Source organism: Dicentrarchus labrax, unplaced genomic scaffold (assembly GCF_905237075.1).
Source record: "Dicentrarchus labrax unplaced genomic scaffold, dlabrax2021, whole genome shotgun sequence".
In the NCBI taxonomy this organism is placed as follows: Eukaryota; Metazoa; Chordata; class Actinopteri; family Moronidae; genus Dicentrarchus; species Dicentrarchus labrax.
The window spans coordinates 14,326,749-14,340,136 of NW_026136720.1; the positions used below are offsets into that span (position 1 = coordinate 14,326,749).

Sequence of the window (13,388 nt, forward strand, 5' to 3'; positions counted from 1 at the left end):
TGCCATGTGAATCCAGTTTGTAAGACTTTACTGAAATATCCTAACATCCCACTTGTCTGACATGCAATTTTATGGTCTGTTTCATCGGAGGCCTCCAAATCTACCGTTATAGTGCTGTCTGGAAAATAAATAAATAAAGAAACTCAAAAATGGCTCAAGGCCCAACAAGTTCAAGTTTCCCTCCACAGAGCTACAATTCCCCTACACTTGTATCACACTTTATATTCTGTATCTTCTTGCCCCAGTGTATTATTTGTGATGTTCTAAGATGACTTTTATGGTTGCACCGTTGCAAAATGCAAAAATCTGGAAATCTTTTTTATAATTTTCTCCAACCGGCAATTTGACATATTTGGCATCTATGAACACCCTGAGGCCTTGACAAGACACCTCTCTGGACTGCAACAGCGGATGTCTACACAACACTGATATGTAAATATGAAACTGCTGAAGGGTTTATGAGGTGAAACCAGTTCAATTTTGACCAAACTACAAAGAGTAATTCAGCATCCACTGTTGTCTGGATAAATAAACTCAAAAAAGGTTCAAGGAAAATTATTAATTGGTATCTGCATTAGATGACAGAAGTCATGTTTAAATGTAGTTTTCTTCTCTTCCATCCTGTCAAGATCACTAAATTATTCTTTTGTCACCTAAAATAAATCATTTGTTTACTAAAAATAACTTTTGACGCTGACCTGTTTTGAGTTACTGTAGTTGACTATGACCTTAAAGGAAAGGTTTCAAGCCTGTCTTATAATAATATTCATGTATCCATACGGTTTTGAAACAAGTTTTCCGGGCTGTAATCATTCCTTTTGTTCATACTCGCAAGTACAAGTTCCTTCCTAAAGTGCTTCCAGTGTACCTGATGGGGAACAAATTCCACAGTTCTCATTCTGTGCAAAAAAGGCTTAAAAAGTTTTGTCTTTTTATCTCTTTGTATTTCCCCAGATGTTTTTTTCTATGCTGAGCTGGAGGGATAGTAGCACAAAGAGGGAATAATTTTGTACTAAAAAGACTTCAACTTTGCAGGATATCCACTTGAGTTGTCTAACTCAACTGCTGATGCCTCATATTAGAATCAGATAAACTTTTGAATAAATTTCTTCACAAAATGAGAATTTAGTCCCAAGTCTCTTACTTTGGATGCAGGTTAATAAGGGACTTCTTAATGTCCAGTATGAACAGGAGGAATGACTACACCATGACTTTTAATGTACTGTATACATGTGCAGCAGACCATAAAAAAACCTGTTGTGGAGGAGAGCAAAATGAAAGATATGGGAAGCAAATAAACTTAGAATTTACTATTCACTAGAATTTAGCCACAAAGTGTGAGCAACGGTGATAACATTTAATGTTATACAGTCAGTCATTTTCTCTGACTTCTTAATGCAAGCTATAGCACATAACTCCAAACTATTACTGTCTAGAGCAATAAAGTCACTGCCTCTGCAGAAACAAGAATCCATGGCATTGACACTGGATGATATGTTGTGTGTATAGCTCAGTATGAGCTTGTGAGCCATAGATCAAAAACAAAAGTCAGCTTCTGTAGGCGTTAGAGATGAGAGTCTCTGGCGAAGGCTTGTCAATAACTACAAAATTTGAGCTGTCAAAAAGGGGGGAACAAAGATATACAGGCTGTTGCCATGTACATCTTAGATATTTTTAAAATTGTAGACTACCAATTGCAAAGAGAAGAAGGACTACATTTAAGCAAAAAAAAGGTAATTTGAACAGTCTGGATGATGATTTTAACACAGGAAAAAAATTGCCAAAATTGCCAATACACAGAAGTGATGAATGAATCTCTCACACTGTCTACACTGTTTTTATAGCTAACAGTGTAGACAGACCTGAACCTTCCCCACTAACATGTGACAGACAGAGTGAAAGAGGACGGTGTCTTCTGTTTTCATTCAGGATGTTCACCAGGTATTACACTGAACAAAGAAGAGCCAGCTGTTTTTGGGGTTACTTTGAGTTTTGAAATCAGAACAACATTGTAACAACTTTATTTTGGTTTGTTTGTCAGCATCTGATTAGTTACGATTAATAAGGGCACAATGAATTCTGTTAAAGACACCCGCTGAAGAATCCAGCTAAAATAACCTTATAATAGGGACTAGTCTTTGGGTGGTCTGAGCTTATTGTTTTCATGGTGAAAAGAAATCAAAAATCACTCACACTAAATAAGGTTGGAAGAACATTTATCAACCCAAATTAATATTTTTCAAGCTGGTTACAAGTCGGCCAGTGTGATGTAGAAAATACTATATCAGAAATTACAAAAAGCTCAAGACAATGCTGACAGCTTGACAAGAGACCATCATCAACTGGTCATGTAAGACGGACCAGTTTGAAAAGGCTTATGATGGCTTAAAGGTTTTTCAAGAGTGCATTGAATTTGAAAGTCAGGGTCGTGACCTGCCAAAGGGTCAGGTATTACTGGTTCACATAAAACTGGATTTGTACTGTTACCTTGTAAAATAAATAAATCTATCATTCTTCAAGCTCTAGTGTCAACAAAAAAACCTTTCACTGTCCCACAAGCCTGTTTTTTTCAAAATGTATTTAAATGTATTTAAATTAAACTTTGCGTGTGTGAACCCTGTTTATAAAACAATCCAGAAGGAAATTGTTGTGCAGTAGTTGCAGTACGGGAAAGACATATAAAATATCAATGTGCAGATCCCAAATATATACAATGCCAAAAATATGTTAACTATAAGGTTCATTAAAATATGTATACAGACTTTATCAAAATATGTACTGGAAATGATTTTTTTTTTTATTAAGCTTTCGTAACTGTGTGAGCCCTGTGTGTAGATCTACTTGTTTGGAGGAAAAAGGATCAATCAATACTAGTATTTCTCCTTTTGGTCACCACAACAGCATGATTCAGTGATGTTCATCAGCATTACAGGAGTCACTACCACAGTTTGTTCAACAGCAGCTGTCTTTGATAATGATGTTGTTTGCATAGTAATTGTTAAAAATTCTGGTTAGATTTAAACCCAGATCACTGAATTCAGAGAGGTAATTATTAAAACATGGAACCACCTGTTTGAACAGCAGCTAAAACACACCCAGACATTGCTGTAGTTTGCATGGTTCATCATTAATAGTTTTATTTTCTTTTATGTGATTTTAATGATCCCGAATAATCATAAATAAAGAAAACTACTCACTTGTCATTGTTTCATCTCTCACATTTACAGTCACCCTGTCTGCCATCTGGTGGCCAATGGGAGGAATAGCAGTATTTATCTAAACATATTTTCTTTCTCTTTTGTTTCAGTTCTCTTATTTCCAGTAACTCTTCGTGGGAGTTTTAATTGTTCTCACAGAGGGAGTAAGGATTAATGAATGTCATTTTAATAAGTGTGTGCACTGTTATGCCCTTTGAACTGTAATTAAGGGCTACCGCCCATACAAGCAAGCCTGACCTGATAATGATAGTGACTAAATTTGGAATAAATTAATTAAGTGACCTTGTGTTGGATAAACATTGGCCTTCAAAATGGGTGACCAATTCAAACTCAAAATATGCATACACCAACATACTGTAAGTACGCAGTTTAATGACAAATAATTCATGTTATGAAATATTATGGATTTAAGTTTAAATATTAAAATTTGCAAGGATGTTTCTCTATACAGTAGCTGGTATCAAATATCCCCAGCTCAAAAATGATGATTAAACCTCTTGTATCAGCATCTCACTGCATCTTAAATAGTCACTTCTGGAGACCTCAGCTGAAAAACAACTGTCCAGAGTATTCTCATAGAGTCCTCCTCCTTGCAATGACCTCTCTAATTAGACAAATTTAGATAAATCTTTTGTCCATATAATAAATGTTACAGACTTACTTTGTTAAAGGGCGTATTTTAGATTTTGGTCTGAATTTGGGAGTAGTTATAGACACAGAGGACGTGTCAATGATCAGTCTGACTGGGATGAATACTGATTATGCATTAAGAATGGCTAAGTAAAGATCCAGCTCTGGTCTGATGGATCCTCACAGTTCCTGTAGCAGGACGTGACCGCAATAAAAATCTGCAGTTGAGCTCTGCTGTGGACTTATCCACAGCATTGTGTAGTCAAATGGTACATGTTTAAATAAAATGACTATTACACTGAGTACTGATTAAATATCCTAATAGCAGAGATTCATCTGGACAATGCAAACTTCAACAGAGGTAGTCATGTGCCAGTCATTTTGTATGTTCACTTTTTCCCCCACTTCATTTCCCCCATAAACCTGCCTGGGCTCTTAATAGCTGATGTCAGACTGAAGTGAAAGTGACAGGTTATCCAGCAGCAGTGTGGTCAGCATCCAGGTGCAGCCTCTTGAGAATAAATCAAAGGTGCAACTCTGTCAGAGCATTTAGAGGTATAGCCTCATCCCAGTGGCAGCTTCTGTAAAAAAAACAGCTTTGGCTGAAAGATATAGCTGACAGGCTGACTGCAGCAGAAAGGATTATGCCTCAGGCCTGCATTAGTAAGAGAAAGTCCCCACAGTTCTCTGCAATATTTAACATTTTAATAATCAGCCTAGAGAGAGTCCTACACATAGTCCAGGTTGTTTTATTTAATGTGCTGCTCCTATACTGTATGAATCTACTGAAGGGTATTTTCACAGGAAAGTCTGGTCATGTTTTGAAAATGATGAATTCAAGTAAACAAACACTCCTTTTTGCTAATGTTGGTCATTGTGCTATAATTTAACATTATCTGTTACTTCAGTAACGACATTTGTTTTTGTTATTCAATTATGTTTAGTTTAGTTATTGTGCCCTTTCTGTCTGCTTATATGATAAGAAGAATGAGGGTTTATTGGTATTTAGCTTGCTGATTCAGATTAGTGTTTTTTTTTGTTTGTTATGGTTGAAGTTTCTTATATGTTTTTATATTCTATTGTACGTGTTACTTGTTGCTTAATGCATTTAAATATTTATCCCACCGAGTTAAAAAATGTGCTTCATAAATAAAATTGCCTTGCCTTCACAACTTTTTTGTATGGGCTGAATAAATTATCTTTAAACCTACCAGTTGCATAGAATTTTAACTAGTGTACGGTATGTAAATAGTGAATTAATTAAGTTAAAATATGCAGCAAACACGATGTATAACTTAAGTATTCAATGCATCACACTGAACTTGGAAGAGGAACAGAGGAGAAGGAATGTGTTTACTGTCAGGATTAATTTTATACCTAAAATGTAAATGTGTAAGAAAGGAAAACAAATGACTTTTTCTGAGGCAGTTGATGCCTCTAAATTAGAAATGATGGAGCACAGGTGTGGACAGATGTGAATGTATCAGTGAGAATCTAGAAATCCTTGGAGCAGAAGAGGGAATTACAAGTTTACAATGACATTCTTAATGGCTGTATATTGTGTTTCAAACCTAATCCACGTTGGTCCAGAATGGCTGAACAATGAGTCAGGATCAAAATCAAATGTTTTTTATTTTTTTGTCACAGTGACTCAGCTGAAAAGCAGCACTAGCTCCCCAGCAGCATACCTGCATTTTGAACATGAGTAGTGGCTTCAGCACCTTTTTAGTAGGATGTCGTGCTTGGAGGCGTTTGAGTTTTACACAGTTTGAACTTATCACCTTTCAATATCTGCCCTGCTCTCAATCTGCCTTCTCTGATAAGTTAAATAAATTCTCTTTTGTGTTGCCATCTCTAACTCTGCCCCCTCTGAGCTGTGAGAAATACCATTAATTATCCCTACGCTGAGAGGACATTCAACAAGCTGCAAAATCAAAATCTCTCTAGGGTGCTCACCTTGCTGCAGTGTGACCTCGTCTCTTCATGCTTCTCTCTCTGAAGTACTCAAAGTTGTATTTGGTCCATTAGCTTCTTGACTTACTGGCCATGTTTCCTTTCAGTGGGGCATCACTTAGGCCTTGTTGGCTGCCAGCAGGGCAGCATGTCCATCATCTGTGGAAACCTGCTTCTAACTACTGAGGAACAAACTCCTCTGCTATAGTGAGCTGATTCACATTGCAACTTCTACCAGTTCCCATAATATAATAGTCATCTCATTTCAGCAAAGACAACTTTCTTAACCAGCCACAATTCCACTGTCTCTTTATGAATCAGATGTACTTCAGGCTTAATGTTACACTGAAAGCACATTGTTTTCCCCAAATAAGTTGCATGTGTTCATGTTTTTATACAGTATTGGTGTTGTGGTTGGAGTCACTAGATGCCTGTGTCAGTACTTCAGTTACTGCCTACAGTGTTGTTACATTAAATTGTAACTTAACCCCCCCCAGAAGTCTTGTCTTTACTGACCACCAGGGGTTTTAACTTCTCACCTTGCTGCAGTGATGTACAGATGTACTCCAGGACACCGTGACATCACTGTTGGATGTGGTTACTGGTGCAACAAAGCATACTTCTGACCACACTCAACCAAACTCAGCAGTGATGCCGGCTGCAGTCAGAGGTAAAACAGGCTTGACAGCCATAGAAGGCAATGAATGAAAATGAATACTGTTTGTCAGCCTGGTGTGAAGTTACTCTTTAAATTAGGCAAAGGACAGTGGACAGTGTTGAATTCCCACACAGTGTCAACACTAACTTGATTAGAAATGCAGGATTGGTGGGGGTGACTGTGCAGTGGTGGAAGTAGTATTCAGATTCTTTAAGTAAAAGTAGGAAAAATACCACAGTGTAGAAATACTGCATTACAAGTAAAGGTCCTGCATTAAAATTTTTACTTTAGTAAAAGTATTATCAGTGAAATCATTTTGGAGGATAAATGGCCCCTGTAATATATTTATGTATTATTTAATTGGTTTGATGCAATAACATGTGCACAGGTCTTTAATGTTGTAGCTATTTATGGTGGAGATCATTTTATCAAGTATGGGGCCTAGTTGTATCTAAAGCAATACATCATATTTATATTCATCATATAATTCATGTATTAAAGAGCTGTTAGAAATAAAATGGCCAGAACATCTTCACAGACCTTTAAAATGTTGTTCCAATTACAAGTTGTACAGAACTGGAGCCTACAACAGAAATCTTGTAGTCGTCACCCCTCTGAAAACTCTACTTAACATGAGATCACTTTGACAAAATGTCCCCATTCATGAATCTGGAATATGTTTAACAAGACAACATCTTGACACTTTGAATTGCAGGCTGAGGTATAGCCCAGAAATCGTAAGATTAACAGAATAACATTTCTTATTTGTTAGAGTGGAACCCTTCATCCATCAGTATCAAACACTCAACGTTCATTGCCATGATGACATTTTGATATTCAGACCTACAGATGAAGAGAGACATGTCCTCTCTAACACTTGACATGAAACGTAAATTCATCTTCTATCTATCCAGGTTATTAACCTGATTGAAACGGATTTCTGATGGCAGAATAGGCTTTTAATTTGAAACTTAAGTACCAAAACAACAAGCAGCATTGATATGACAGCAACTGGAAAAAACCTTCCTCAGAGGAAAAACAGTCACATAAAAGATGATCCACTGTCACCACACTGGTCAAAGATGGCATAATGTCCAGCACTAATGAAACACTGTCTGGGCATCGATTGTCAACATGTTATTGCTTCTACAGAGGGTGAAATGGAATTCACATAGTGAATGAATAAATTCAGTTCAATATATAAATAAGTTAATTAGCCTGATACAAACATAAAATATTTTAGAATTGGACTTTTTACATATAGTTCCCTTTGTAAATACTGCACATGGTATTTGAGGGTCTTGAATTGGTCAGATGAAACCTTATTTTGAATTTACACAATCTGAGAGAGCGAGAGAGAGAGAGAGTGAGAGAGAGAGAGAGAGAGAGAGAGAGAGAGAGAGATTTTTTTTATAACATTTTAAATAACTTCAAAAACAGTTCACAAAATGACACTGACCATCTCACAAGAAGATAAATTTTGTGTTATCTACATCAGTGGGTATCCATTATCTGATCATGCTCATCTTTTTATATTCTAGTGTCACATTGATAAAAATTCACTGTCACTAATATAAATTATTAAATAAAGCAATTAGCTTTATAAATACAAAACATAAAAGTTCAAAGCAATCCCTTATTAACACCCAATATTTCAAAAAATGAAAAAAAACATTTGCAAAAAATGCTTTCACATAGGAAACAACACAAGATATGATTACTCCATCAGTGTGTCTCTTAGTTAATGTAACAATGCATGAACACTTGACCTGAACGCATCTCCAGATACACAGGGCCTCATTTACACTGAAACTTAAAAAGAAGCTGTTGAGTTACAGACAGGGATCACCTTAGTATTAACTGTGTGACCATTACAGGATAACAGTGAATAAAGGACCATTACAATATTTTACTATTTATCCATGCTTTCAGACTCTCAGCCGGGTTTCCATGTTTACCATTTAGAACAATCAGTTCTCTTCTATCCCCTCAGAGTAGATGGTCATAATCACTTAATGTCAGCTGTGCTGTGATCTGCAGCTGCTGCACACAGTGACAATTCATAAACTCTGATGTCTCTATGTAGTAAATCGTCACCTGCTTTGAAATGGTCAAGGTTGCTATACCTTCCTTCCTGTGGAGAAAATTACTTCTGTTTAGGGGACATTATAAACACTTGGCTGCCCTTGAATAGTAAACCTATATCATGGGATAAAAATGAGTGTGAGGATAGCTCTCTCCCTGTAAATAATCTGTCCACCCAATCCCTGTATGCTGCCCTTAGCGCTGTTTGGAACCATTATGTTCCACTTCAGAAGGTCCATAAAGAGGCCGGGCAGCAGTTTGAGTGATCTGTTCTGTAAGGAAATAAAATGGGTGAATGGTCGCTGGTGTGTGGGACACTCTTTCCTCCCCTCCTTCCTTCAGGGCAACAGAAAGAGTGTCAGAGAGGGAGCCAAAGAGAGCCGGGTCCAGGAGAGCTGTGGCTGTCCCTCCATCTCAACATCTCAGTATCTAATTGAACAAACACGGAGACAGAGGGAGGGCCGTTGGTTGAAAAGTTGACCGAACATTGCCTGGACTGCCGGCACGCTGTCAGAGCCAGGCGGAGGGTGTGCCATCTAGAGCAGGGAGCTGGGACTTTCTGGGGGTGGCGGGGGTGTGTGTGTGGGGCTGTGACGCATAGGCAGTATGTCATAGTGGCTGGGGATGTGGCTGCTACGGGGAAGGTCATAGGGGCTCTGTGAGAAGCCGGTGGCCATTCCATTGGGTCCCTGCAGCACACTCACCGTTGGCTCTGTGATAGTTTTGGAAAAGAAGGAAGGAGAAAAGTAGGAGAGGTACATAAGAAACACTGAGGCTGGAGATTGGCAGGCACAGGCTGAGAAAAAAGGAGAAAGGAGAGATGCATGCAATAGAGAGGCAGCTCACATTTCCACTCATCAAGGCTTACAAAGTCTGTACAGGCTCACACCGGGGTACATGACCAGAGAGGCCATAAGCTGCAGGACCCTGCTGAGCGCCACACACCAGAGCAACAACGCACTCACCAACATCATAGACATTCCTGCTCGCACTGCCCAGGAGGGTGGCAGTGCCTCCAAAGGGCACTTCACGGTGGGAGGGGGACTTCATCTCCACATAGCTGCTCTCTGTGTGCTTGCAAGCCAGCCCTGGAGGGTCTCTAATGGTGGCGTATGGATTCTCACTATTCAGGGAGCAGGAGCTGTTGCTGCACATGGAGCCCTTGATGTAATCTGCAGCAGCCGCGAGACAAGGACATATTCAGCATCAACAAAGATGACAAGATTGTCACTGACTTTTAGGAGTGGTCTTAATGCTAGACTCTGGTATTAGCACTAAAATTTAAATAGACATCAGAGAGTGGCTTGGAGAATGGCAATGAAAATCGTTGCCATTCTAAGAAAGTTGTACTTCTTTTGTCTCCGACAGGTGACTAATGGTGGTATATAGTAATCAGAGTACAAAGGGGACAGAGCGGAAGGCTCTTCTCATCCATAACAGTCTCATCAGTCTGATAAGAGGGCTCATTAGAGACCGCAGCAAAGCTCCTTCAGACCACTCTTCACACCCCTGGGTCCCTCACACTCACCACGGACTGCACAGTGTGGGAGACAAAATGACGTATCGGGCACTGAGCCACAGAGAGCAATTACCGTTGGAACAAAACCTCAGCCCACCATGATCTCGTCCAAAGTGTAGAGAGTTTTCACATAAATCACGGAGAATATAAGGATATGGGATTTTGGGTCAGAGAAATGGCAGTTTCAGAGGGGAATAGAAACCAAATGGGGAAATTGATATGTGGGCTGTTGAGCATAAAAGGGTTTTGTAATATTGGTGCTGGTGAGGCTGAACAGGATTCCACATGCAGTATGTCTGCACACACACAAACACACATACATACACACACACACACACACACACACACACACACACACACACACACACACACACACATACATACACACATACCACAACTAATTATTTACCTTTTCGGGAGCCTCTCTGTGTCTGTGTCTCCCCCTGTTGAACATCTGTAACAAATGTCAAAACATGAAAGTCAAACAACATATTCCCCCAGTGTGTGAAGGTTAACGGGAAATATCTCATTATGGTACGATCTGTCTTATGTTTTTTTCTAAAAAATGTTACTGAATGTTTCACCCGCTTGCTAACACATTCCCCCAAGGCTTACAAGCTTACATAATCATCTGTGGTCATAATGGGATATTTGCCAAACAACAACACATCGTGAGGAGAAGACAAGCCTTTTTAAGGCTACATCAATGTGCTACATCAGTCTCTTAATTCAGTACATCAGCGTGAACATCCAATATGTTGGTTTTTTTAGAGGGACTATTGAAATAGTGCAGATCGAGATATCTGACTTTGAGGTCAAGCATAACAAAGAATGAATCATCGATATTTATACTGTTGCATGTCACTTTGTAGTATTTACAGTATAATCTCACTAACACTTTACTTTAACCCCTCCTGTTGAGCTTTTATAAACACTAATTACAAATTTAATAAATGGTTTATAAGAGGCTATAAAGTAGTTGTAAACATATGGATATTTTTGAGAGCTCATTAATGTGCAGTGTTTGTCAACAATTATAACTCTTCTTCTATGAAAACACATATTATACTCTTATTACATTAACAAGAACTTATTTTGACTCACAAGTGTATTATAAACCATTTATCAAATGTTTCTGCACTGCCTATAAACGCTAATGGGAGGATATTTGAACTAGAGATTTAAGTTATTATTGAGTCACACTTCATTTTTCTATAATTCACAGCCCAAGAGAGCAGTATCTGACCCAGTGTAAGCCATCATAGAGAGAAGTGCCACCGGGGGAAGTGAAAGAGGACTAATGAGCTCACAGTGACCCCTATTCACCTCCGCACCGCTGCTTCCTCTGTCCCACACGCATATCTTATCAAAATCAGAGCAAAGGTTATGTCTAACAAGAAACCCCTGGTTCATCTTCATTCACAGCAGGGTAGCCGGTGCCTATATGAGGTTTGTACTAATGACACATGCGTCTTTGCCCTTGAAGCGCCGATTCTACAAAGTTCAGAAATTCTGGATGTATGTGGCGCTTCATGGTAAGAGAAAGGGAAAACTTACCTATATCATTGAGGTTGCAGTAGGCTCTCCATTCTGAGCCATTTCTGCTTTTCAGGGTGTTTGACTGTAAAAGGAGGAGCACAGTTTGGTCTTGTTTGTATGTTGTTGTGAAAATAAAAATTGATGCAAATACACATGAAGAGTGGCCATACTTTGAGGGTCAGAGTGCCATCCAGGTTGCTGGAGATGGTTGAGACAACATTACACTGGGCCACAGTGTGGTAACTGGGGTTGGAAAAGCACTGGCCACTGCTGCTGCTGCTGTTCTGGCTCTGATTGACCTCAGCAGCACTGGTCCTCATCGCTACAGTACTGCCACACTCTGAGGGTTGAAACAGCAAGTTTGAGAGGTTTAAAAAGTATAAATAATTTGACTGTTCATATTTTTCTCGGCTATCTTCAAAGTACTAATATGCATGAAGATTTTAACACATATATGCCCATTTTTGACCACAAAAAAATCAAGTCTAATCAGGATACATGTTTAATTGATGGACAAATGCATGCTTAGGTCTATTATTTTCTTTTCATCAACCCTGGAACTATGAATTGTTATTTTTGTTTCATAAATGACTGAAACGACTAAATTATTATAAAAATAGTATTTTTTCCCTAATCAGCTTCATTAGCATTTGTCAATAGTAAGCAAATAGTTTGAATAGTCTCTAAAATATACTTACCAGACAGGGAATAGTCAGTGTTGGTGATGTGCATTGCCTGTGAGTAGGAAACACTGGGCTGGATCTCGTGTCCTTTGTCCCTCTGCCTCTGTCTATACCACACAAACAGACTGAGCATGGCCATGATGATGAGGAGGAGAAAGATGATGCCCATGACAGCTCCCGCAGACTGGCGCTCCGAGCCTCGTGCTGGGCTAATCTTGGTATATGGGTTCAGCTCGTCCATCATCAGAGCTGCTACAGAGAAAACACAGAGAGTGGGTTGTTTAAACACTGTGTACACATCTGTGTTTGAGTGATTATACAGTGGAGAGCCTTGATCATCCCGATCACCTCTCACCTTGATCACAACGGATGCCTTTATATCCCGGGCTGCAGTAGCATGTTCCAGTCACATAGTCACAGGTAGCATTGTTCAGGCACTCACACAGCTGCTGGCAACCATATCCAAATGTACCAGCAGGACACTCTGCATGGGAGAGAGGTGCATTACTACATCCATCAAAATTAAAGCACTTAGAGAGTGTGAGCCAAAGTGTTTATAGAACACACACACATACACAACCACACTCATCTACAGGGTAATTTTACTCAGAGCTAAATGTGCTGGGCCTACTCAACTCTGCTCGCAGCTCATCCCGATGAAGCCTGTTCGGCAAGCACACTGGCCAGTGATGTGGTCACAGTCTGCGCCGTTTTGGCAGCGACAGACTTCGGAGCAGTCCCTGCCGTAGAACCCTGAAGGACAGCCTGGGACAGAGATGTATAAAATGTTTGGGTGGGATGGGGGGGGGACAACAAAGAGAGGGGAAGACAACGTAAAGAGTCAAGGTCATATCGCAGGGGAACGGGAAAATCAATACCATTCAATGTCTCTGCAGCATACTCAAGAAGGGACAATGTGAATGAATGGAAATTAAACAATTCATGCTTCAGCAGAAAATCTTGTTATGGTGATCACATAACATAGAGGTGAAAATAAAGAACAAGACAACTGGAAATAGTAAGAAGCTATGTGAGGGGGAAAAAAGGAAAAAACTTTTAAAACAAATGCCATTTTCATGCAAAAGAGAAAGAGTATAAAAATG

At 39.2% G+C, this 13,388-nt stretch overlaps 1 protein-coding gene across 10 annotated transcripts in view; it reads right to left on the reverse strand.

Annotated features, from left to right (window-relative positions):
• Window positions 1-6,986: 6,986 nt before the first annotated feature.
• The window catches only part of megf11 (multiple EGF-like-domains 11), a 68,280-nt gene continuing 61,878 nt past the window's right edge, over window positions 6,987-13,388 (reverse strand). For 6 of the 10 annotated variants that reach the window (XM_051382798.1, XM_051382793.1, XM_051382796.1 and 3 more), the window contains 8 exons: window positions 12,922-13,050; window positions 12,641-12,769; window positions 12,301-12,537; window positions 11,773-11,942; window positions 11,621-11,684; window positions 10,473-10,517; window positions 9,510-9,716; window positions 6,987-9,256 (listed from right to left, as the gene is read on the reverse strand). In XM_051382798.1, coding sequence (XP_051238758.1) covers window positions 9,081-9,256; window positions 9,510-9,716; window positions 10,473-10,517; window positions 11,621-11,684; window positions 11,773-11,942; window positions 12,301-12,537; window positions 12,641-12,769; window positions 12,922-13,050 — 1,157 coding nt within the window. In that variant the 3' untranslated portion in view covers window positions 6,987-9,080. The remainder of the gene's footprint in view (window positions 9,257-9,509; window positions 9,717-10,472; window positions 10,518-11,620; window positions 11,685-11,772; window positions 11,943-12,300; window positions 12,538-12,640; window positions 12,770-12,921; window positions 13,051-13,388) is intronic. The other 4 variants (XM_051382794.1, XM_051382792.1, XM_051382795.1 and 1 more) reach the window with 3 other exon arrangements.